At 44.5% G+C, this 26,829-nt stretch overlaps 2 protein-coding genes and 1 long non-coding RNA gene across 3 annotated transcripts in view; 2 read left to right on the forward strand and 1 right to left on the reverse strand.

Moving 5' to 3' along the window:
- Window positions 1-26,829, forward strand: part of TSEN15 (tRNA splicing endonuclease subunit 15) — a 306,977-nt gene that overhangs the window by 172,889 nt on the left and 107,259 nt on the right. The window lies entirely within an intron of this gene.
- Window positions 1-26,829, reverse strand: part of LOC309372014 — a 237,713-nt gene that overhangs the window by 86,901 nt on the left and 123,983 nt on the right. The gene's annotated exons all lie outside the window — the stretch shown is intronic.
- Window positions 1-26,829, forward strand: part of LOC309372005 (uncharacterized protein C1orf21) — a 156,410-nt gene that overhangs the window by 32,401 nt on the left and 97,180 nt on the right. Inside the window, exon 2 of the mRNA XM_081915210.1 lies at window positions 24,629-24,849. Coding sequence (XP_081771336.1) covers window positions 24,756-24,849 — 94 coding nt within the window. The 5' untranslated portion in view covers window positions 24,629-24,755. The remainder of the gene's footprint in view (window positions 1-24,628; window positions 24,850-26,829) is intronic.

Here is a 26,829-nt window from a genome sequence, read left to right on the forward strand (position 1 = left end):
AACTGGGCACCAAAGCTAGCATCATCTTGTGCATGAACCTGAAGAAGAAAAAGTCAGAGAAGGTGGTGTGTCTAGTGGCTGATGGAGACAGTGTCATCTGCTTAGAAAAATAGCTGCATATTTGTTTACAAAGCAAGCATGGGACCATAGATATGGATGACTGACGGGTCAGATTAAAGCCCTGAATGTGTAGATTGAACAGGATACCATCAGGCACATGATTAAAACCTGAGAGAAATGCAAGTTGCTGTTTATGCAAGACCCTTAGCTATTGGGTAAGATTTAAAAGCTCATTGACTGAAATTAGCACATTTTAGCCACTGGCTGTACCACTGTTACAATTTTTTTAAGACTAATATTCCAAATGCTAAGAAGTTTGTAAAAACTCAGCATGTAGGTCTTGAGGATAGCAAGAAGGGCTGCTAAGAATGAAGGGACAAGGTAGCTCCAACACTGTTGACCAACAGTGGATTTGTAACTGGCTGACTGACCGAACCCAAAGGGTGCTCATCAATGGTTCCTCTTCATCCTGGAGAAGAGTGACTAGTGGGGTGCCACAGGGTTCTGTCTTGGGCCCGGTCTTATTCAACATCTTTATCAACGACTTGGATGATGGACTCAAGGACATCCTGATCAAATTTGCAGATGACACCAAACTGGGAGGGGTGGCTAACACCCCAGAGGACAGGATCACACTTCAAAACGACCTTGACAGATTAGAGAACTGGGCCAAAACAAACAACATGAATTTTAACAGGGAGAAATGTAAGGTATTGCACTTGGGCCAAAAAAATGAGAGGCACAAATACAAGCTGGGTGACACCTGGCTTGAGAGCAGTACATGTGAAAAGGATCTAGGAGTCTTGGTTGACCACAAACTTGACATGAGCCAACAGTGTGACGCGGCAGCTAAAAAAGCCAATGCAATTCTGGGCTGCATCAATAGGAGTATAGTATCTAGATCAAGGGAAGTAATAGTGCCACTGTATTCTGCTCTGGTCAGACCTCACCTGGAGTACTGTGTCCAGTTCTGGGCACCACAGTTCAAGAAGGACACTGACAAACTGGAACGTGTCCAGAGGAGGGCAACCAAAATGGTCAAAGGCCTGGAAACAATGCCTTATGAGGAACGGCTAAGGGAGCTGGGCATGTTTAGCCTGGAGAAGAGGAGGTTAAGGGGTGATATGATAGCCATGTTCAAATATATAAAAGGATGTCACATAGAGGAGGGAGAAAGGTTGTTTTCTGCTGCTCCAGAGAAGCGGACACGGAGCAATGAATTCAAACTACAAGAAAGAAGATTCCACCTAAACATTAGGAAGAACTTCCTGACAGTAAGAGCTGTTTGACAGTGGAATTTGCTGCCAAGGAGTGTGGTGGAGTCTCCTTCTTTGGAGGTCTTTAAGCAGAGGCTTGACAACCATATGTCAGGAGTGCTCTGATGGTGTTTCCTGCTTGGCAGGGGGTTAGGGTTCTGTCAAAAAACAAGATCAGGTTAGTCTGACATGACTTATTTTTCAGAAATCCATGCTGACTATTGGTGATCACAGCATTCCTTTCTAGGTGCTCGCAGACTGTTTGCTTAATGATCCGCTCCAGAATCTTCCCTGATATTGATGTCAGACTGACTGGGCGGTAATTATTTGGGTCCTCTCTTTTCCCCTTTTTGAAAATAGGGGGACAACATTTGCCCTCCTCCTGTCTGCCGGGACTTCGCCTGTTCTCCAGGAATTCTCTAAGATGACTGCCAGTGGTTCTGAGATCACATCTGCCAGTTCTTTTAATACTCTTAGATGCAGTTCATCTGGCCCTGGAGACTTGAATACATCTAGACTAGCCAAGTATTCTTGTACTATCTCCTTAGTTATTCTGGGCTGTGTTTCCTCTGCTGAATCTTTTGCTCCAAATTCTTCAGGTCGGGCATTGTTTTCTTTATCGGAGAAGACTGAGGCAAAGAAGGCATTGAGGAGTTCAGCCCTTTCTGTGTCCCCTGTTTGCATTTCACCACCTTCTCCTCTGAGTGACCCCACTGTTTCTTTTGTTCTTCCTTTTGCTACAAACATACCCATAAAAGCCTTTTTTGTTGCTTTTAACCTCTCTAGCAAGCCTGAATTCATTCTGTGCTTTAGCTTTTCTGACTTTGTGTCTACACGTGCTGGCTATTTGTTTGAATTCCTCTTTGGTGGTTTCCCCCCTTTTCCATTTTTTGTACACATCCTTTTTAAATCTTAACTCAGTTAAAAGTTCTTTAGATAGCCACCCTGGCTTCTTTAGGCACCTTCCATGTTTCCGTCTCATTGGTATTGCCTGAAGTTGTGCTTTTACTATCTCCCTCTTAACAAACTCCCAGCCATCATGAACTCCCTTTCCTTTTAGTATTACTGTCCATGGGATCTCACACAGCACTTCCCTAAGTTTTATGAAGTCGGCTTTCTTAAAGTCAAGAAATTGAGTCCTAGTATGCTTGGCTGCTCCTTTCCGCTGTATAGTAAACTTCAGAAGAGCATGATCACTCGCGCCTAATGATCCTTCCACTTCTACCCCACTAACCAGGTCATCAACATTGGTTTAGGACCAGATCGAAAATGGCTGTTCCTCTTGTTGCTTCTCCCACTTTCTGGACAATGAAGTTGTAAATTAGATTAAATTAGATTAAATTAGAGTGTGAGTTTGGAGTAGACAAAGAGAAAAGCAGTGTTAGGTTAGGTTGTTGAAGTTTGGACTGTGTGGGTGATGTGCTGGGTGACCTTGGGCCAGTTACTCTGTCTCAACCTTACTTCCTTCACAGGGTTGTTGTGAGAAAAAGGGAGAAACTGCATATGCCATTCTGAGCTCTGATATGCATAGAAAAGGGAGTTTATCATTTCCTCCTTCCTTTAAAATAAAGGTGTCCTGCCAAACTGCTGCCAGTTGCATATAGTTGCTAGGCAACATGTCCCCTGCCTCTCTCCTTGTTGCCATGGTACTTCTTCCCATCCTTCTGTGTTGGTACTGGTGCAACCTGCTTTTGCCATCCTAAAAACTGTGAGGAACCTCTCTGCTCTTTGCATTACAGTTGGTCACTGCTAATCTTCAATTGTATGAAGTTTGCTGGAAAGCTTATCCAAATCAAAACATTTCTCTGTCACGGAGAGAAGTCATTTTAAAGCAAGGTTTCCTCTCCTGCCTCCAAATCAGCAGTTAAAAGCAAAGAAGTGATGGGAAGTACATAGCTTATTTAATTTGGACCTTTTGGATTGTTGTCTATTCCAGTTGGGCACTTTATTAAACCACAGTGTACTGCATTGACAAATATGTTAAGCCACAGCTTCCCCAAACAAATTAGTCTTCCCCAAACAATTTTTTTCAAGGGTATCCCTTTTGTCAGTAGGAAGACCACTTACTACATTGCTCTGAGTTTGGGGCGGGGGTGGGCTGTATGTCTGAGATCCCTTCTAATTCCTGGATTCAGCATGGATTCATATATATATATATATATATATATATATATATATATATATATATGCTTTCGTAGATTTTCACGGGTACAGGAATGCAGGTTTTGGTGTCCTCGGGTGTCTTCCCGTGTAAAAGTTGGGGTGTCTAGGCGACGTTTCGACGAGGTCTCACTCGTCATCTTCAGGCTGGTGCTTTCGGCTTCTTGTTACTGGAACAGAGCAGGATCTCAGTGTTTGAGTTCCTATAAATACTGTTGAGGGGGTGTGGTGTATAGCCTCCAATGTTCTGGGCAGAGAGGAAGTTCCCAGGCTAGTGTGCCTTTTCTTCTTTTGTTCCTTAATTACTTGAGGGATATCTTGAGTGATTTCTTGAGTGATATCCTGAGTACCACTTAGGTGGGTCATTAGGTGTGGATTAGTTGCTAAAGTCTTTGTGTCTTGACCTCTTGAACTTTGTGAAGAGTTTTTCTGAGAAGATGGCTGTACTGCACTTAGTTGTGCTCTGGCTTGGCTTCGTGTATAGGGGCGAGCTGTGGTTTTGTGGCCTGTGTCAGCCAGATCTGTGTAGGGATTGCAGGGGGGTGCAGCATCCGGAGGTGCCACCATGGTTTGGCTACTGGATGGTGTCTGTAATTTATCTGTGGAGAGGGTCTGGGTTTGGGTCTGGTGTGGTTGATTGGTGATGGCGTTCTGTGTGCCTCTGGATCTGGTGTCAGTTTTTGTGGGGAGGGCTAATTTCCAGATGTCTGGCAAGCGGGATGTGTCGTCACGCTTGTTCATGTTGTGAGGGTGTTTCTCTATCTCGATGGCTTCCATGAGATTATTCTCACCACAAGAGAATAATCATGGAAGCCATCGAGATAGAGAAACACCCTCACAACATGAACAAGCGTGACGACACATCCCGCTTGCCAGACATCTGGAAATTAGCCCTCCCCACAAAAACTGACACCAGATCCAGAGGCACACAGAACGCCATCACCAATCAACCACACCAGACCCAAACCCAGACCCTCTCCACAGATAAATTACAGACACCATCCAGTAGCCAAACCATGGTGGCACCTCCGGATGCTGCACCCCCCTGCAATCCCTACACAGATCTGGCTGACACAGGCCACAAAACCACAGCTTGCCCCTATACACGAAGCCAAGCCAGAGCACAACTAAGTGCAGTACAGCCATCTTCTCAGAAAAACTCTTCACAAAGTTCAAGAGGTCAAGACACAAAGACTTTAGCAACTAATCCACACCTAATGACCCACCTAAGTGGTACTCAGGATATCACTCAAGAAATCACTCAAGATATCCCTCAAGTAATTAAGGAACAAAAGAAGAAAAGGCACACTAGCCTGGGAACTTCCTCTCTGCCCAGAACATTGGAGGCTATACACCACACCCCCTCAACAGTATTTATAGGAACTCAAACACTGAGATCCTGCTCTGTTCCAGTAACAAGAAGCCGAAAGCACCAGCCTGAAGATGACGAGTGAGACCTCGTCGAAACGTCGCCTAGACACCCCAACTTTTACACGGGAAGACACCCGAGGACACCAAAACCTGCATATATATATATATATATATATATATATATATATATATATATATATATATATATTTTCAAGATTTTCTTAATACAATAAAGAAAAAACAAACAAAATAACATATACTTTAACAATAATCATACTTTCTTCACTTCTTTGGACTTCCTCACATCTCTCGTTCCTGCGTTCCAAATTTTCAAATTTTACCCAGCAATTTATCACCTTATTTCAATTCTTATCTTATAATTTTCCAATATTGTATCCCTAATTTTGGATAATTTAACCCAAACCTTAAAAACTTAATTTTAACATAATATTTATCCAAAATTTATCTTTTCTCATATTTACATTTATCTTCATCTTCCTTTTAACTAGCTTGTTGGTGCCCTATTGTTAATAATCTTACATCTTTCTTAACATTCATACAATTTACAATATTTTTGTAAATAGTCCTTAAATTTCTTCCAGTCCTCCTCCACAGCCTCTTCTCCCAGGTCTCGGATTCTGCCAGTCATTTCTGCTAACTCCATGTAGTCTATCAGTTGCATCTGCCATTCTTCCAGCGTGGGCAAATCTTGGGTTTTCCAGTGCTTGGCGACAAGTATCCTTGCTGCTGTTACCAGCATGGATTCAATTCCTGGAATAGCCAAGTCAGCTTCCTGGTGAGGTGATAGCCCTCTAAATATGAAACATTAAGGTAACAAAGGAAGTGGTTCTATATCAGATGATAAATGGGCCCCCTCCTCCCTTGGCACACTGGTAGGTAGAATGACAAAGGCAAGAGTGGAGAGTTAAGAGCTAGAAGCTGGCAGGCTGCAGGCGAGAGAGAGAGAGAGAGAGAGAGAGAGAGAGAGAGAGAGAGAGAGAGAGAGAGAGAGAGGCCTGACTTCTGTGAATCCAAGGCTGTGGCTATAGGGCAGCGGTTCTCAACCTGTGGGTCCCTGGATGTTGTTGGACTACAACTCCCACCATCCCTTAGCTCTGGCCTTGCTAGCTAGAGGTGATGGGAGTTGTAGTTCAACAACATCTGGGGACTCACAGGTTGAGAAAGGCTGCTATAGGGGAAGCAAGTCCCTCTTGGGGTGTTAATGCTGTGAACCTTTCCATCAGTGTTAGAAACTGGGATAGAAAAGCTAGGAGCCAAATGGCTCCTGTGACCTAGGTTGTGGGCGCCAAAACAGAATGTCTAGTCACCATCTGGGGTGGCGGCAACAATTTTTATTTTTTATATTGATAAACATGAACGAACACACAATTCACATAAGAGACACATTGTTAATATCACATTTTTTGTCAGAAATTGCTAATCCACGTTTAATTTGGTCTTTACACTAAAAATACTGATACCATACTTCAGTTTTTGAAACACTCTACTCATTATTGTTAAACTCCTTAACATATTGTCTGTCTTTAACACATACTTCGAGGCTTCAAAGCACATACATTTCAGTAGTCCTCCTTGAGTGTCAGCCAGGTGCAAAAAAGGCACCTAGATTTTTTGAGGCGCTCGCAGATTAGGAATTTTTAGGCTCAGAATGCACCTGGTGCCCTGCTATTTTCAAACCCTGCTTTCCATCATAGGTTGTATATATGTGTGTAAACAAACAATATATGTCTCATTTCCAAAAGGTAAGTGCCTGGAACTCGTGGAAACTTGCACCACTTGGAGATTGGGTAGTGTGCAACAGCATTATAGAAATTTCTGTATTCCCCTTCACTAGAAATTCTCAGGGTGGTCCATATGCTTCAAGAGGGTTCAAAGTCTTCCATGAAAGATCCATGACCTTCACAACAAACACTATAAAGTAAGTGAGTCTTAAATTGAAGCTGGGGTGCAGGGAGAGCTTGCCTAAGGCCACTATTTACATTTATGTATTCAGTGAAATTTTAAGGAATGAGACATGCAAGCAGGTCTTAACTTCACCATGGTGAACTTGTTTTCTGAATTAATACTTTTATTTTTAATCTCTTTTCTTTGGTGTGTGTGTGTTTGCCTGGAGCAGTGAATAGTAATAGAATCATAGAATTGTGGAGCTGGAAGGGACACCTAGGGTCATCTAGTCCAACCCAGGCAAGGCAGGAATCTCAACACGCGGTCCTCCATCCAGTTTGAACCATACTGGACACTGCTTAGCTTGGCAGACATGCTTGCAAATTTTATTGCTGCACCACTAGGATGGTTTTGTCCCTTCTCCTTCAACCCCACTGCAAGTTTCTCATTTCTGCAACAAGGCTTACCCTCACACAAGTATAGCACTGAGGCGGAAGTAAAGGTTTAATATTCTCGGTTAACCCTTAGCTGAAGAATTGTGGGTGGAACTTGTTCTTCAACCTGGTTTTCATTAGGTTTTGTTTACCAGCCTGTCTGAAGTTGCATCATTCAGATATTGTAAATGGTACCATTGCTGACATTGTTATTAGCTCTTGTGGTTCTTAGCAAACATCTGATATGAAATGGAATTGCAATGAGGGTGGTGTCAGTGGTGTTTTGATTATTATCTGTCTGTAGGCAATACATACGTTGACTCCCCTGGCACTGCCTTTCTGCTACCCGTTGATATTTTTCCAGGGGCAGCCATGGTCTAGGTGTTGTGTAGAGTAAGGTCTTTGTCCAGAAGATCAGGCAATTCGGTTCAGTTTCAAATGTTAGTAAAAGCATCTGGAAAAGAATATCGCAGAATGTTAATGGAAGTGCAAATCTGGTGTTTGGCTTTGGTAGGGATTTTTGGGGTGGGGGTGGGGAAGCCTCTCTGTTACATCTTTGTGCACACACCCAGACTGAGAAGGGAGTGGGGAAACAACACACTGCAAACGCCAGCCACACCTTTTGAGGCAACCCTTGTATTAATTCAGATCGCCCCTCACCACTGTGAGTTAGTTCCTACAAATGCAGAGAGCATTCTCATCTTTAAAAGTTTTAACTCTGAAAGTGAAAATTAGGAGTTCTGTGTGTGTGGTTGCATTCTGAGTATGTGTATCATGGAGCTGTATTCATTTTTATCGTTCTTGCGCCACCATCTCTGTACTTAATAGAATAGCATAAGGGGGGGAAAGACAGCTTCCAACAGTGAAGGAAGCAACAAGGGGGAGGAGGAATGGACCCGAGAGAAGCAAAATAAAGAATCAATGTGAACAATGTATGTACATATAACTTAGACTTCATTTCAGTTGGGGATGGGGATAAGATCTTTAACCAAAAGCTTCATGGCCAAGGTGGGTATTCGGGGAGAGGGTTCAGGTACAAAGAGCAACAAGACATTGGGGAGAGCAGGAGTGGTTTGTGCAACTGAAAGTAATAGATTTTATGCTGCAATTGTACTTCTATCCATTATATGCAGTAGGCTTATTTCCAAATAAACATGTGAAAAGACTGTTATTAGAACAGGGTGGGCGAGTCACCAGGTGCTCTGATCAGCAGACCCAGAGACAAAATAAAGCAAGGACATTTATCAGTGTGTTGTGAGGCTGGTTTGGGTGTGTGAGTGCATGCATGTGAAAGAGCCCTTCCGACAAGGTGGCTTGCAATTGCTAGTCTCTATATTCTTCCAGCGCCATTTTAGCCCTAGGAGATGCATCGGCAGTGGGAGTGCTGACGTAGGCAATCTGCCAGTTCCCTTTCGCATCTGAACCGGCCTACTTGTGTTTATGACATCCTTGCAGATTGCAGCATCGAAAGCTGGCATCTCCTGCCTCTGGTGTTTTCGTTTTTGAGGGAACTCCTGCTTGACGTGTTCAGTGGCCTGGCCTGACATTTATGATCTGCTGTTCCTGCAGCCCCACCTTAGATAAATGCTTTGATAGGTATTCCCTAGTCATTCTCAAGGCTGCAGACATTCAAAATGCAGCTCATTATAAACATTGTGGAAATCTACTTGGGCACGGAAGCCTGTCATTTTTCAGTTGCAGTAGCAGCAGCATGGCTGTAATAATTTTCTACACTAAAGGTTGCAGAATTTATATCTGAATCTATATATGAGGCTTAAACTTTTTTCTTTTTCAGTGCGAGATCTGAATATCTGATACCTTTACAATGCTGCATAAACCCTGTTGGGTTTTTTTATTTTAAGAATCTGCTTCATGTAATTTTCATTTTCCTTATCTGGTACTTGGTAGACCTTGCCAACATGTTTTAAGCATCAAAGCATTAAAGAATAGAAAACTTAACATCTGTTGAATCCAGAGGGGGACCTGCAATTTCAATCTTGGCACTTGGTTTATTTCTGTCAATGGGCTGCATTTGGCAACGGCAGGCTGGCCTGCTTTTTGTTTTGTGTTGTTGATAATGTGAAAGTCTTTAGCAGCATATGTTTAAATTTCTGTAAGTAGGAAAGGCCTGGTCCTTCCTTGCCACCGGTAGGCTTGCCCTGAAAATGCTTTCTACTGAACTGAGTTATCTCCAAGAGTAATAGTGATTTGTGCCAACCTTGAAATTCTTCATTGCACCCCCCCAAAAAAAACCCCAATATGCCTGCATTTAGCAGTTAGAACAGAGCTCGGAATAATTGAAGAGCACACATAGTATGAGGGAAACAGCATATGGGAGGAGTCGCTGTATTTAGCCAGCCTGCTTCACTGCCCAGCTGAGGTATTCATTAATCAGTGCTGCTCCTCCAAATGCCATGTCTCTTTGATTGATGAGCAGAGTTTGCAATGTTCAGGCCTTGTGGCTAGGAGACATTTTGTTTCTCTTTAAATCTGAGGCAATCGGTCAGCCGATATTTGGGAGCTAAGCTCCTCTGGCCACCATCCTCTTACTGATTTGTTTATAGACATGCAGCATCTATTAAGTTGACCTATTTCAATAGGTTGTGCAAGCCCACACGGCCTTGAACTACTTTTAGGTGTGTGCGTCGTCCCCCCCCCCTCTCTCTCCCTCGGCACTCCACTCCTGAGATAAATAAAGCTACTGGGGGTAGAATCCTGCCTAAGCAGCTAATTGCAAGTTACTTTGCACATGGTAATGCAGGGCAAACTGGCTTGCTGGAACAGAACCAATTTCTTATCTAATCCATTGCTTCTGTCTGAAGCAGCCGCTAGCCAGAAGCCTGGAGAGGCTATCTAGTGAAGTAATAAAGGGTACAGTTGTCCTCAGTTCTGTTTTTCTAAGAAGAGGCACCAGAACTCATCAGGAACACCTCCCTTGTTCTCTTAAAATGGCAGTAGTGCCCAGTGGTGCCGGAACTGAGTTCTGGCGAGTTCCAGCTGAAAAAAGCCCTGGTGGTTCCTTATTGTGTGCCTCTAGATTGTGGTGACTGGAAGTGTACTTCTTTTGCAAAAAGATTCTGTTTAGTTGCCATGGCTAGTAGTCCTACATCCACCAACCTCTGATGAAGCGAGGGGGCAAATCAGGATGGGACCAGATTACAGTGGTACCTCTGGTTGCAGACGGGATCTGTTCTGGAGCTCTGGTCAGATCCTGAGGTTTCCGCAACCAGAGGTGCTTGTTCTGTGCATGCACGTGGTGCGATAGAGCATGTGTGTGGTGCAAGAGTGCTTCTGCACATGCACGAGTGGCAAAACCCGGAAAAATACTTCCAGGTTTGCTTCTTTTGTAACCCAAAATTTACATTTCCCAAGGGTAATATAAGCTGGGGCTCTCTTAAGACTGGTCTGGGGTTGTAATGTTTGGCATCTGGCATGGCCAGGAGATTGGCAATTGTGTTTACTTTCAGATGCCCTGCTTGGATTTTTTCAATCTTCTACTGGATTTTAGTACTGGCCATGGCAACTAAACAGAATCTTTTTGCAAAAGAAGTACACTTCCAGTCACCACAATCTAGAGGCACACAATAAGGAACCTGTAAAATATAATTGCCATCAACAGGTGTTCTCATAAGTATTAAAACAATGTTTAGGCCAGAGCAATGGATTGCATAATTGTTCTGCGACTTCTTCAAAACTCATCAGGGGAGATCTGTGATGGTGGACAAGCTCCCATGAAACCTTCTACTGGGCCCACCACGACTAGTCTTTGTTGCAGTGGGCAGCCGCATACCACCCTCCCTGTTCACCCTGCTGTCACCCTGTGACCTCTGCAATATGCCCGAGAAACTTTGCAATTTGTATGGAGTTACATCATCATCATCATCATCATCATCATCATCAAATTATTATTTATACCCCACCCATCTAGCTGGGTTTCCCCAGCCACTCTGAGCAGCTCACAGCATATATCAGAACATACTAAAACAGGTGTTGGCAACCTGTGGCCCATGGGCTGGAAGCGGCCTCGGGGGCCGTTTAACCGGCCCATGATCCGCCCCAGAACCGAGCTGCCCGCTTGGCGAGTCCCCACTTCTGCAGCGCTGGAAATCACGTCTGTGTGTGTGCAGACACCAGAAATTGCTCGTGCGCACTCGCTATCTGGCCCATGGAGGGGGATCCGCGGGACTGATCTGGCCCAGGCAAGGTAAACCTTGCCGACCTCCGTTCTAAAACATCAAACATTAAAAACTTACTGATACAAGACTGCATTCCTAAAAGTCTCCTAAAAATCAGATAGTTGTTTATTTCCTTGACATCTAAAAGGGAGGGCATTCCACAGGGAGGGTGCCACTACTGAGAAGGCCCTCTGCCTGGTTCCCTATAACTTTGCTTCTCACAGTGAGAGAACTGCCAGAAGGCCCTCGGCGCTGTACCTCAGTGTCCGGGATGAACAATGGGGGTGGAGATGCTCCTTCAGGTATACTGGACCAAGGCCATTTAGGGCTTGAAAGGTCAGCACCAACACTTTGAATTGTGCTCAGAAACATACTGGGAGCCAATGTAGGTCTTTCAGGTGACTCCCAGTCACCAGTCTAGCTGCCGCATTCTGGATGAGTTGCGGTTTCCAGATCACCTTCAAAGGTAGCCTCAAGTAGACAAAGACACTTCCTCAAAACAAGTCAAAAATGTTTCTTGAAGGCAAAAACTTTGAAAACCACCAGTAGAAGGCATGCTTAATATGCTGTTTCATACGTGGTCTCAGACTGAATGGTACCGCTGTCATCTTTGACTCATTTCCTGCGAAGGAGCTAAAAATAGAGAAGGTGAGGTTCTCTATGCACAGGCTATGCACAGGCCATGACAATATATAATTTTGTGTACAGGTTTTTGCTTCATCTCTCTGACTCAGCTGCATGTTGGTCTGCTTTCCATTCTCAGCATCCGGACGCTTTCTCAGCCACTTAGACGTTTGTGTGGCGCACATTGCAGTGACAAATGTTAGATTTTGACACTGAACAATTCATTTGTAGCACCCCCTCATTTTCTCCTTTCTCCTAACCTTTCTGTTAGCTATGCCCTATTTTGAACATAATGTAACCCCATTAGAAGAAAAGAAACCCAACAACATATAGCCTTTAATATACAAAATATGGGGTGCGGTATTATGATTATTACTATTACAGTCATACCTCATGTTATGTCCACCTCATGTTATGTTTTTTCAGGTTGGGTCCTGCGGCAACCCGGAAGTGCCGGAAAGGGCTACTTCCAGGTTTTGCGCTTCCTGCATGCGCAGATATGGCGCTTCAAGTTGCGGGATTTTCATGTTGCAAATGGGACTCCAGAATGGATCCCGTTTGCAACCGGAGGTACCACTGTACAGTCAAACCTCGGTTCTCAAATGGCTCCATTTTTGAACTTTTCAGCTCCCAAACGCCAAAAACCCAGAAGTAAATGTTCCAGTTTTTGAAGGTTTTTCAGACCCTGGGTGTCCGGTGCAGCTTCTGCTTGAGTGCAAGAAGCTCTTGCAATCAGTTTGGAAGCCATGCCTCGGTTGTCGAACGTTTTGGAAGTTGAATGGGCTTTCAGAACGGATTATGTTCGACAACCGATGTTTGACTGTATTATAGTGTAGTCAGGCAAGGCCAAAATTGTCAATTTTTTGAAATTTCAAACTCCCACAACTCACAAACAGGATGAGATAAATAATTAACATTTTAGATTTAAGTTTAGCTTTGATCATTCAACACTTGTACAAAATACTAAAATGGGATGACATGAGGTAAAAAAGTTGGATCACTTGATATGGAATGACCCTACTGGATTGTTGATGCTGTGCAGTTGTTGTGTTTATATTGTAGGATATGTGGCTCTGCAGTGGAGGAGGTGGCCATGACAGGTCTTGGTGGGAGTACAGTGCAAATGGGCCCACAGAATACACAGTCACTGTTAGAAGTGTCCTGGTTGTCGGTATTAAATTAAGTCAGTCATCCTCTTCTAACACAGACAAGACATGAGTAATATCTTTTAATACATTATTATTATTATTAACTTTATTATGTTCTTGGAGGATGTTGTCAAACGAACCTCTAAAAGACCTAACTTTAGGGACACAATGAACATGTGTCAATCAATTCTCTACCCTCCCCAAGGTTGTATGTTTGCAATAAGCTAATTGACGTGGGTGGCGCTGTGGTCTAAACCACTGAGCCTCTTGGGCTTGCCGATCGAAAGGTTGGCGGTTCGAATCCCCGCGACGGGGTGAGCTCCCGTTGCTCGGTCCCTGCTCCTGCCAACCTAGCAATTCGAAAGCACGTCAAAGTGCAAGTAGATAAATAGGTACCGCTCCAGCGGGAAGGTAAACGGCGTTTCCGTGCGCTGCTCTGGTTCGCCAGAAGCGGCTTCGACATGCTGGCCACATGACCCGGAAGCTGTACGCCGGCTCCCTCGGCCAATAAAGCGAGATGAGCACCACAACCCCAGAGTCGGCCAAGACTGGACCTAATGGTCAGGGGTTCCTTTACCTTTAATTGAAGAATTAGCCCCCCAAATTGCCTCACAACATTTGAAAGACTAACTTGCATTGTGGCTTAAGCTTTTATGCACTGGAGTCTACATTGACAGGTGGAAGAAGTGATGAAATAAACACATACTATATGTGAGTGTGAGCGTGTCTTAGTATGTAGAGTGAAATAATGTAAGCGGTCATAGATCGCTCACCATGACAGCATTTGCGCTGTGAGATTATTTTTGCTACTGCAGACTAGCATGCTTATTTCCTGGGAAATCATTTCCTGAAATGTGAATTTTCCTGCTATCTTCTACTACTAGTCTACATGTTTCTCTAGTGGCACTCCTCCTATCCTTTATGATGTTGTTATTACTCTACTTGATTATAGAATCATAGAATCATAGAGTTGGAAGAGACCACAAGGGCCATCGAGTCCAACCGCCTGCCAAGCAGGAAACACCATCAGAGCACTCCTGACATATGGTTGTCAATGTTATAGTTCAGAACTTAACTGGTTAAATTCCCTGGTGTGTGTCACCTGCTGACGTCAGCTTACAGCTGGGCGGAGACAGAAGCTTTTAGAAGCTCAGGAGGAGGAGTTTTTTCCCTGTACTTTCACTTCTCTCTGTGTATCTGTGAGAGAAAAGACGTGCCTTTGGATATGGCTGAAAGAAGCCCCGGTCTTTGATGCTGTAATGTTTTAATAGAGAGCTGTGAATGGACGAATCTGTCTATGTGTGCTTGCAAGGAGCAAGACTGCTTTACACGCTGTGTTCTACTCTGCTAAAAGCCGTGACTGAGAAGAGACAGCAGGAGTTATTGTGCAGCTTGGGAGGAAGCGTGCCGGACCGCTGTAAGTGATTGATTGGGATCGTAAAGCTGTCTGAAGTCGCGGCTCTATCGATCAGGTGTCACGGCAGATCGATCGATATCCAAGAGGTTATGGAAGGTCAGCCAACGCTCGTAAAGCAGTCGGTGTGAGCTCCAGGAACGCTTTGAAGTCAGCGTGGGTGCCGGAGAGCAAGAATGATTAATTGCCTGCTTCCGAGAGACAGTGAGAGCTTCTGATACAGAGAGCTGGAGCTTGAAAGCAGCTAAGAGCTGGAGGCTGGGACGCAGCCGATAACGTTTCTCCACGGAAGGGAGAGCCAAGCAGCTGGTACGGAGTAAGTACAGCTTGAGGGGCCCCTTGGGAGAACGGGAGACCGGGAGAAGATGGCTGAAAGCCAGGATATACCGGTGGAGCCTCTAACTCTAAAGAGTTGGGCAACGTGGTCCAGAAGAATAAGGGGATGGTTCTTGGTTGAAGGCTTCTGGGAAGCAAACCAGTGGGAACCTAAGACAATACCCCTTAGCCGGCCAGCAGCTGGAGCAGGTGAAGCAAGCTGTGGGGCTGTGTTGGCTGAAGATAGCCAGAGGCTGCATCAAGAGCTAGAGATGCTCAAAGCATGCGTTGATGCATCACTGAGGCCTCATTTGGAGGGCGTAACGACAGCGTGGGCTGCCTGGAATGTGCTGAAGGGCTTGTGTGAGGCGTCAGCGAAAGGCCAGAGCCCTGGAGAAAGCCCAGGAGAGGCTGAAGGATGCCCAGAAAGCCCAATGGGGGCTGGGACAGTGTTGGGGAGCTGTTGTAATGCTTCTACACGTCTGTGTGATGGACTGAGTCCTGGAGAGGCTGGACTGGCAGGCCCTGTTCCCGATGTATCGGCCTCTAGGAGCGCTAGTGAGCAGATCGGGGGGCGAAGAGTTCCAAAGGCGAGTTTAAAGAACTTTCGCTTTGTGCTGAAGCAGAGAGGAGCTTCAGGGGGGGGGGGCAGGCTGGCGGGAGGCGCCGTTCCAGAAGGAGGAAGGCCAAGCCAGCTGGGAGGAGCCCCGGGCAGTGTTTTTCCACTGGAGTTCAACGTCGGCGTGGCAGTTGCCCCCACCGGAGCAGAGAGCCGAGGCAGGATGTTTGCAAAGACTTTTCCCATGGGAATCAGGCGGGTTTCCATGGCAACAGGCCTGGGAAGACAGGCAGGCGTGGAACTGAGCCAGGTGGCCGTGGTAAACAGCAGGGAGAAGAGTCTTATCAGGTTTCTGCGAGTATGGCAGTGTTCGAAGACGGCCGAGTGGAAAATTCCGAGATGGCCTTTGTAATAGACTCTGCAGCTAACCGCAACATGGTTCCAGAGACCCCTGCAGTCGAGAGGTGGAATTGCACGGCAGTTCCGAAGGGACAGACTATTAAGTTTGCAAATGGACAGAAAACTAGAGTTTCCAAGTGTACTAATGCCTATCTTTCTGTTTTACAGGAGACGGTGGATTTTTGTATTGTTCCGGAGGTTCATCATTGCTTGTTATCTGTGCCTTATTTGTTAAGTAAGGGGTTCAAAGTTTGTTTTGAAAATGATGTCTGCACAATCTCCAGAGAGGGGAGGTTACTGGCCAAAGTGCGGAAGGGACAGAATGATCTTTTCATTCTTAAAACGTCTCTTGGGGGTGAGGGGAAGGTTGAGAAAGCACAAGCGTTGCGTGCTACAGTTCCCAACCAGCGTGCTACAATTCCCGCTCATAATGTTACATGTGCATGCGTATGGCATCAGAGAACGATTCACAATCCTTTAGAGGATTTGCAGGCATTGCCTGAGGTTGCCACAGGTTGTAAGATTAGAAATTGTCAAAGTGCCATTAATTGTGACACTTGCAAGCAAGCAAAGGTGAGAGGGTGCAGTTACCCAAAGGTGGAACGGGTTACCACCAAACCTTTTGAGCTGGTTCACATAGATTTGTCCGGTCCTGTCAAGGAACCAAGTCTAGGGGGGGCCAGGTTTCTGCTAACTTTTCTGGATGATTTCTCGCAGAATTCCTGGGCTCACGGTCTCAAATCCAGGGAGGATGCAGCACAGCTGATCAAGAGCTGGATTGAGGGGGTGGAACAGAGATTTTCCACCAGGGTTCAAGCGATCATCAGTGACAGAAATGCTAAGTACACTGGTTCTGCTTTGCAGAAGTTCTTTCACGAGAAAGGGATACGACACACAGTTATTTCACCCCAGCAAGGGGGGTGGCAGAGCTGAGAAGTGGAGCTCTGGTTAAGGCTGCACAGGTGATGCTGAAAGAAGCCAGGTTACCTCCTGAGTTTTGGCTGGAGGCTACTAGGGCTGTGTCATTCACCTGGAATCGTGTCTACAACTCATTGGTAGGTGACACTCCGTTTTCTCTGTTGAATGGCCGCAAACCCCAGGTTCACTTTCTGCGGACGTTTGGGACTCCTGCGCTTGTCTCTGCGCCTGAGGCTTTGCGAGGGCCAGATGGAGCCAAAGTCCAGAAAATGATCTTCTGTGGGTATGAGCCAGAAGCCCGTGCATGGCGGTTTGCCTACCCGTCAGGTGATCAGAGTAAGGTGCTGATCAGTAAACACGCTGAGTTCTTAGAGGAGGAGGTGAAGTCAAAGACTCCTGTTAGGCGTGATGTTCTCTCAGAATGTCTCTCTGATCCAGAAGACAGTCCTGATGAGGCGGAAGAAGAGGCTGAGGCTGCTGATGACGACCAGGTCACTGACGAGGGTCAAGAGCATGATGTGGCATCTCCACAAGTTGTTAAGAGAGTGCCCAAGAGTGCGCCTAGTTCTCCTGTGAGTGTAATGGAGAGGATTCGAAGACGCTTTAAGTCAGAAGGGGAATTCCATGATGCAGAGGACACACCTGCTGATCAAAGTGAGTCAGAGGGAACACCTGAGTTTGTGCCTAGGAGGTCCAGTCGCACAACAAAGGGTATCCCACCAGAGAGGTACCAGGCCACAGGTGCGTGGGAAAGTTTCGCACAGTGCGATTCTGAGAGTTGTGAGGTGGTTCCACAAATGCCAAACAGGTTTGCCAAGGGAGGGCGCAAGGCATTGGGGGAGGAATTGATCTCACAAGGTGTTACTGAAGATGTTGCACAGGTATCACGCAGGGACACAAGGGGGGGTGTTATAGTTCAGAACTTAACTGGTTAAATTCCCTGGTGTGTGTCACCTGCTGACGTCAGCTTACAGCTGGGCGGAGACAGAAGCTTTTAGAAGCTCAGGAGGAGGAGTTTTTTCCCTGTACTTTCACTTCTCTCTGTGTATCTGTGAGAGAAAAGACGTGCCTTTGGATATGGCTGAAAGAAGCCCCGGTCTTTGATGCTGTAATGTTTTAATAGAGAGCTGTGAATGGACGAATCTGTCTATGTGTGCTTGCAAGGAGCAAGACTGCTTTACACGCTGTGTTCTACTCTGCTAAAAGCCGTGACTGAGAAGAGACAGCAGGAGTTATTGCGCAGCTTGGGAGGAAGCGTGCCGGACCGCTGTAAGTGATTGATTGGGATCGTAAAGCTGTCTGAAGTCACGGCTCTATCGATCAGGTGTCACGGCAGATCGATCGATATCCAAGAGTCAAGCCTCTGCTTAAAGACCTCCAAAGAAGGAGACTCCACCACACTCCTTGGCAGCAAATTCCACTGTCAAACAGCTCTTACTGTCAGGAAGTTCTTCCTAATGTTTAGGTGGAATCTTCTTTCTTGTAGTTTGGATCCATTGCTCTGTGTCCGCTTCTCTGACGCAGCCGAAAACAACCTTTCTCCCTCCTCTATGTGACATCCTTTTATATATTTGAACATGGCTATCATATCACCACTTAACCTCCTCTTCTCCAGGCTAAACATGCCCAGCTCCCTTAGCTGTTCCTCATTATCTGCCTGGATTCATCAAGACAAGCCATAAAAAATGCAATATGGTGATAGGCACAGGAAATCAAAACTCATAATGAGGGCACCAGCTTCATAGAAGAGAGACTCCTCATTTCAGGGATATTAACATATGTGAACATAAATCTTGTACAAACAATAGATGGAAAATTGGTGCACAATGCATATATTGATGTTCTTCTGCATTCTTGTTCTCAATGAGCTGCTGTCATAGATTGTGCACACGGAACAATTGCATGTTGCTTTGTATTTTTAGTTACTTAGCACAGCAGGGGAGGGTTAGCATTTGTTGTGGACCTATATAGGGAACCAGAAAACATACCTGCCTTTGCATTTGTTGTGTTGCATTATGTGGATTCATTTCTCCTTTGGTGTAGTGTCTACATGAACTTGTTGGGCAGTGGGACCCAGATAGTAAAGGTAAAGGTACCCCTGCCCGTACGGGCCAGTCGTGTCCGACTCTAGGGTTGTGCGCCCATCTCACTTAAGAGGCCGGGGGTCAGCGCTGTCCGGAGACACTTCCGGGTCACGTGGCCAGTGTGACGAAGCTGCTCTGACAAGCCGGCACCAGCGCAGCACACAGAAGCGCCGTTTACCTTCCCGCTATAAATCGGTACCTATTTATCTACTTGCACTTAGGGGTGCTTTCGAACTGCTAGGTGGGCAGGAGCTGGCACTGAAAGACGGGAGCTCACCCCGCCGCGGGGATTCAAACCACCGACCATACGATTGGCAAGTCCTAGGCACTGAGGTTTTACCCACAGCGCCACCCGCGTCCCCAGATATTTGTGTTTAAATACCATATGATCCATTATTTCATTATAGAAACATGTTAGCATGTCTCAGAATGATTGTTTAGTCTGGAGTTTAAATGAATATTTCTTTATGCAAAGGTTGTTAAGAGTGCTATTTGAAAAGGAAGAATTTCTTGTAAAAATAAATAGATGCAGTCATTTTTTAAAAGCTGGTTTTCATAATCCCTCATTGGGCATAAAAACCAAAGATAAAATGATTTCTTTTCATTAAATAGATGAAGATGGGATTTCTTAGACTTTCACATTAAAAATTATTTTATTTCTAAATTTACTGTGGTAATGGGTATCTCAAGATTATGCCAATAATCTTCAAATCTTGTTCTGAGGAACCCAGGAGTTCCTTCTAGTTTTCTCAGGGAATCTTTGGCGTGAATACTGGTGACAGCAGATGAAATTTGCTGAGAAACAGATTTCCCTCTGCCCTTAACCTCCTTCAACATTCAGCTGCAGAGGGAGTTTTGGGGGACATGCTTGGTTTGTGTGAGGTGACCCTGAGGCCCCAAAGACCTGACTGAGTGATCTGAGTGTGGACTCTAGAGCTCACCCCAGAATCCTTGGCATTTGACAGGAATCCATAGTAGACAACAAGGCTGATCTCAGTCAAGGTGGACGTTTTCACTGCAGGTGAAAAAATGGAAAGCTGTTTGCTTAGGCTTTCAAATTGGTCCAAATTGGACTTCCCCTTCCTTTCGTTTCGCTTCGTAAGGGGAAATTAATTGCTCAGGAGACCAAAATTAAAATATTGCACAGATAAATAGTTTTTGTTTACATGTAAGTCTCTCTTTTGTTGTAGTACGTAGTAGTACAGTGGTACCTCGGGTTACATACGCTTCAGGTTACAGACTCCGCTAACCCAGAAATAGTACCTCGGGTTAAGAACTTTGCTTCAGGATGAGAACAGAAATCGTGTTCTGGCGGCGCGGCAGCAGAGGGAGGCCCCATTAGCTAAAGTGGTGCTTCAGGTTAAGAACAGTTTCAGGTTAAGAATGGACCTCCAGAACAAATTAAGTACTTAACCTGAGGTACCACTGTACAATGTTGAGTTACATGGTAGGGAATTTTAACAAGCAGCTCAACTGATTTTTCCATTTGTTATTTCACTGCAGCTTCTTCTTCTTAATTTAAGATATGAGTGAAAACCCAGCGGAGAACTCAAACTGCCGTGCTATCACACAAAATTAAAATAAACTCAGAAGGCATTCTTTGCTGACTTTTTTACTCCCTGGATTCTTGTTAGGACATCGTGTTCTTTAAGTACCAGGTGCTGAGAGCAGATCAGGTTGGCAATCTCAACCTAACTCATAAGCAGAAAGAAGAGTTCTTTGTATTCTTCAGAGGAAGTGGTCTAACTGGGTAGGACAGTTTGCTGCATTTCTTATGTCAATATCTGTAAGCCTACCGGATCCAACGACGTCTGAAGACACCCCCTGCCCCCAAGAGGAGAACACTGGAGAATTCATTCAAATTAGATAATATTCAGAAGATTTAATTCTCTGAAAACCCCAAAGTGGAATATCTAATCCCTGTCTCGTTTATCATTCACAAGCACCCTTTGAAGTTGCTTTAGGGTGAGTGACAGTGATTGGCCAAACAACAATCTATCCAGTAGACTATAAGCCCAAGAACCTGCCCACACCACACGGCACATTACCCTTCCCTCTCTCACATGGTTGCAATTAACCCACTAAAAAGAAAGGAAAGCGTTAGCTTCTCTCTAACACAGAGACCTGTACAAGTCACTTGTGACCCACTGACAGAAGCAAAAAAATACCAGTTAGAAACATCTTCTGTAGACATCTGAAGGCAGCCCTGCATTGGGAAGCTTTCCATGTGTGATGTTCAGTTGTGTTTTTGTATTTTCTGTTGGCAACCCAGTCGGATGGGCAGGGAAAACAGCAACAGCAGCAGCAGCAGCAACAACACTTCCCAATTTACTATTTCCTGTCTTTCTACCTTAAGGCAATGCTTCCTCAAAACAGATGACTTTTACACCCCTCCAGGGTGGATTTGATTTAAATCAAATCGATTGAAATTACGATTGAAATCACTAGTCAATAAGACTTGATTTAAATCACTAGTCAGTAAGACTTGATTAAAATCATTTTTTTTACAGAAAGACTCATTCTTGTTGGTATAATCTTAATATTTACAAGCAGATGAAAGTTTCATTTTTGGAACAATAAATTTTCAGAGTAGTTTTTACAGTTATATCAAAAATTATTGATGTGGTTATACTATTAGAAATACATAGGCAGATAATTATGAAATTATTGTGATGTTTAATAAGTTAACTGTTTATATTTGGATGAGTTTTCTGCTGTACAGTGGTACCTTGGGTTAAGAATTTAATTTGTTCAGAGGTCTGTTCTTATCCTGAAACAGTTCTTAACCTGAAGCGTGCTTTCGCTAATGGGGTCTCCCACTGCCGCTGCACTGCTGGCGCGTAATTTCCATTCTTATCCTGGGGCAAAGTTCTTAACCTGGAGCAACCACTTCCTGGTTAGCAGAGTTTGTAACCTGAAGTGTCTGTAACCCGAGGTACCACTGTATTCAATTTGTACATGTTTTGTGCCTTTTTCTGACTCCTTCCTAAAGAGTCCCTTGCTTCAAATGTGCAAATGGAGTGTCTATGTAAGACTGCATGTGAGGCTTTTTGTGTGTTAGTCTATTTCAGTGTTTCCCAACCAGTGTTCCGCGGCACACTAGTGTGCCGCGAGACGTTGCCTGGTGTGCCGTGGGAGGGAGGCGGGCGAGTCGGGCGGCGAGAGGCAGGGCGGCGGTGGCGAGCACACGCGGGGCGGCAAGCGAGCTCCCTCCCACATCCCATCGCTGCTCGCTTCGGCCGGCCTACTGGGCTGTCGCAGGCGGAAGGCCTGCGCATGCGCGAGGTTTTCGCGCCTTCGGGATTCCCTTCACGCCTTCCTCCTCCCGGGTCCTTGAGAGCGCGGGAAGCGGCAGCGCGAGACCGGCGTTGAGACAAAAACGCAAAGTTCCATTCAGGGCTCCCCTTTTGCCACGTCGTCTCACAGTTTGGAAGATAGCAGCTCTCCAAATTAATAGTCCTCTTTGAATAGGCGGGGCCTGAGCGTTCCACCAATTTAGGCCTCCTGCCGGGATGTGATATGGCTCCACCTTCCTCAAGGTGGTTCTGCTTTTAAATATTTTCCACCCTGTCACCATGAGGACTAGCGACTTCTTTTCGTAAAATATAAAATCGCTGCTCCTTGCTCTCGTGAGACTGTGTGTTTTAATTCGAAAAGGGTGTTCCGTGTACATTTGTACCAAACAGGCCCAGGTTGCGCACTGAATAAAGTATTTAATAATTTTTCATATTTCTGTTTACTTACTATTTCATAATAAAGTAATTATAAAATACTATCTTTGTGTTTATTTGATTCCTATTAAAGAGAGTTACTTTATATATAGTCAATATAGGCACAGAGTTAATTTTTTAAACATTTTCTAATGGTGGTGTGCCTCGAGATTTTTTTCATGAAACAAGTGTGCCTTTGCCCAAAAAAGGTTGGGAAACACTGGTCTATTTAGATGTCCCATCTGGCATCCAATCAGCCATTTTTACATCAGAATAGTGGTTAGATGTGAAGTAGGAGTCTGGAAAGTGGAGTTGATTATTGAAACAATGGCCTATTTAGCATTGCTTCAGTTTATTGCTGCTGGACTGTTTTCACTGAAAAGCTGTGCTGTTATCTGCCAGAGTTTATGCTTGGAAATTGTAGGCTTTTGTTGAATTCCCGGGATTCATTCAGTCATCCAAACGCCAGGCATTCTTTCCCCCAGCGCCTCCATGTGTACCAATATTCTGGGGTGATCCACTGAATCACCACATTTCTAATTTTGCAAATTGATAAAATTGATTTCACATTTATATCCATGGGCATAGCCAGGGGGGGCAGGGAGGGACAACTGCCCCCCAAATCAATGAAAATACATAGCAAATGGAGGTTCTGCCCCCCTCCCACAAAAATCCTGGCTAAGCCCATGTTTATATTTACTACTAAGGAACCCCTGCACAGTTACTGCAGAGGATTCTGGGAGCTGTGGTACAGTATACAGTTTCACACAAGACATTGACAAGGTCTCTTGGCCTTCCCCATCTCTGCGTGAACAGACAGAGCATGCTAGAACACACCTAACACGCCCTGTAGCTGTGTGTAAAAGGAGTGGATAGATGGTGGTGGACATCAGCGGCAGACCTTGTGGCCTCAAATTTCAGCAGAACCCCTTGCGATACAAAACATTTGCACCCTCTCTCTCTCTGCATTCTAAAGCGTCGTTGCAGCGTCCCCCAAGGCTTTGCACCCAGTGCAACTGAACCAGTTGTGCTTTCCTAAATTCCCCTCTGTGTACATTTGTATGGGGGCCATATCTGCACTCAAAGTTTTGGAGTTCATAGTTCAAACTAGACTCCTGGTTCTAGTATTAGGAGAGAGGGGAAATATCTTCTCTTTTTCCACTTTCTCCACATTATGCGTCATCTTGCACACTTCTGTTGTATTTGCATCTTACTTTTTCTCCAGACTAAAAAGAACCCAAATGATGAAACTTCCTCATAGGCAAGTTAACATGGAATCCACCTTTTTCATACCTGGCAAACATACCAGATAAAAGGTGCAGTATTTTCTTCCATGTCAGCACTATAGTTGGTTAGTGTTTAGTCTGTGACCTAGATCCCATTAAATATATTTTGGTACGTAATGACTGTATTCAAGCATAACAATAAAATATGGTTAGTGTTATGGGAGCAATTTGCAGCAAGACTTGGGCATCCCCACCTCCGTGAATTCAGAAGTCATGTTGAAAGTAATAATGGTTTGCCTGCTTTGTAGATTCAAAAATTCATGGGAGTTGTTTGCTGGTGGTTTGTTTGTTTGTGGTAGCCATCTCCTCCCCCCCACCCCCCACTACAGCCAAGTGTGTTGTGACTGCCCAAGGGTGAAAGTTTGTAATTTGCACTTGATACTTGTTTTTTGTAGGACTCAAGCCAACTCTGTGAACTGCTAAGAGCTTTTTAGAAGGTGTTCAAAATGTGCTACTAAAAAGTACCATAAGTACCATGTATGAAAGTCAGAAAAGTTGAATTAAATTTACTGCTGTCTTTGTGATGACAAATTTTATTGATATTTTTTTTAAAAAAACCTTTTATCCAAATGAAAGTATCACCTTCCCTCTCATAATTCATGGGTGCTCATGAGTAACAAGTGCTGTAGATGTCTGTGGTTTCCCAGGCATGACTTTTGGAGAGGAGATATATTTTATTATGTAAAATGGGTCTTGGCTTCTTGCTTGCCCTCCTCTTTAGGCATTCCACCATGGAGAGCATCGGCAACAGCTATTGGAGTCATACAACTGCTGACTTTTTGTCCTGTTTCTCTTGTCTTATGTCAACAGGTTAAAAAAAAGTGTCCTGACAACAAAACTGGAAGGTGGATTACTCCCCCAAATAATAAAGGCCATGTGTGCACATCTGTAGAAATGGTTTGCGGCTCAGTCAAGCTGGAGCTAATTAAATGAAACTATGGGCTGTGCGTCAGCCAAGCATGTTTCTGCTGTACAAAATGAAGAGGAAGCTCAGAAGGGGAAAAACTACCAGAACGGAGATGTATTTGGGGGTGAGTGTCCTTATTTGTGGCTCTTGAACATTTTGTTGCTAGTCCTTGCTTTACTGAACCCTTATTTCCCTGCCCAAACTCTGCTCTTTTTGTCATTTCTGAACAGTTCTCCTGTTCTTTAAGATTGGCTCAAGGACTTATTCTTGGGATGCGATATTTTGGGACACAAGTCTTCATTTAATAGATCTTCATGATATTCAAGTCAGTGTACTTTGATTCCCCATGAGCACAGAAAAGCAGCAGAGTGTGTTGCAAAATAAAGCTTCTTGAAAATCTCTGTTACTGTTGAATGATGGAGGCTGTTGAATGATGTTTGTTCAAGTTTCTGCTGTGTCTTAAATTCTTACCGAGAATAAATTCTCAAGGTAATAAGCTGTGTGTTAGAAACACTGATACATTAGAAATAATAATAATAATAATAATAATAATAATAATAATAATAATAATAATATATTTATTATTTATACTCCGCCCATCTGGCTGGGCCTCCCCAGCCACTCTGGGCGGCTTCCATAGAAACCAAAAATACAGTAAAATATCACACGTTAAAAACTTCCCTGAACAGGGCTGCCTTAAGATGTCTTCTGAATGTCAGGTAGTTGTTTATCGCTTTGACATCTGCTGGAAGAGCATTCCACAGGGCGAGCGCCACTACCGAGAAGGCCCTCTGCCTGGTTCCCTGTAGCTTTGCTTCTCGCAATGAGGGAACCGCCAGAAGACCCTCGGCGCTGGACCTCAGGGTCCAGGCAGAACAATGGGGGTGGAGACGCTCCTTCAGGTATACTGGACCGAGGCCTTTTCAAAGGAGATCTCCACCTTACTTACTGGAAATTAAGGAAAAGATGTTAAATGTTATAAATCACAAAATGTGTGCTATCTTTTGGCAGCCTTTGCAGCAGCATTCATGTGTGGCATATTTAATTTCTTTTGGAATTGGGCTCTTTTAGTGTTACTGAAGTCAGTGGATTTAGGTGAACCCAAGTTATATGCAGCAGGCGAGCTGTGGAATTATTGTGGTCCAGCAGATTAGCTAAGAGTGTGAGTTGTGAAAGGCCCAATCTCTTTATTTGTAATGCTGCATTAGGCTAGTCATGATTTTTCTTGAAAGTTTTTAAAGAGGAGACTGGAGAAATATATGTTAAAGGTGATTTAGATTTGGAAGGGAATATAACCTGTGTCTCTGGCTCCTGGGAGGATAAAGAGACAGTTCTCAGCCTTTAGTACAGGAAGGCCTGTGGTCTGCAACTATGCGGTCTGAATATTGCAAAATCGAAGTGCACAGATTGTATGGTTGGAACTATGTACATGCTCTCCTATTCAAATGCCACAGTCCAGCACATGCATAGATGACACATGGAAAGCAAAATCCCAACAGGCATACCTCTAACACCTGTAGGATACCTTAATCTCATATCACTTGTGGGGCAGTTTTTAGAATCATAGAATCATAGAGTAGGAAGAGACCACAAGGGCCATCAAGTCCAACCCCCTGCCAAGCAGGAAACACCATCAGAGCACTCCTGACATATGGTTGTCAAGCCTCTGCTTAAAGACCTCCAAAGAAGGAGACTCCACCACACTCCTTGGCAGCAAAGTCCACTGTCGAACAGCTCTTACTGTCAGGAAGTTCTTCCTAATGTTTTGTAGGTTATCACCTTCCCAAAGCCCTCCTTCTGTATTCCTGTTAGTTTCAGTTGGCTTCTCATTAATGCAAGGCTTTGGAAAACCTTGACACATTTGGGAAAGGTAAGGTACAAGAATTTTAAGAACATTGATGCCTTGTTGAAAAAGAGCCTGGCTTTGTCTGTCTTTTGACATTCATTCTTGTGTCCTCACATAGATAATCTGAATAATAAGCAGACAGATCTATTGTGGATATTGAAATGGTGCTTATATTTAGAATAACAATGCACATATTGTCCTCATTTGTAACCAACATTAAAAACCATAGTTTAAAATAAAGGATGCTTTGGTGCTTTG

Source organism: Podarcis melisellensis, assembly GCF_964234715.1.
Source record: "Podarcis melisellensis genome assembly, chromosome: 6".
Classification (NCBI taxonomy): Eukaryota; Metazoa; Chordata; class Lepidosauria; order Squamata; family Lacertidae; genus Podarcis; species Podarcis melisellensis.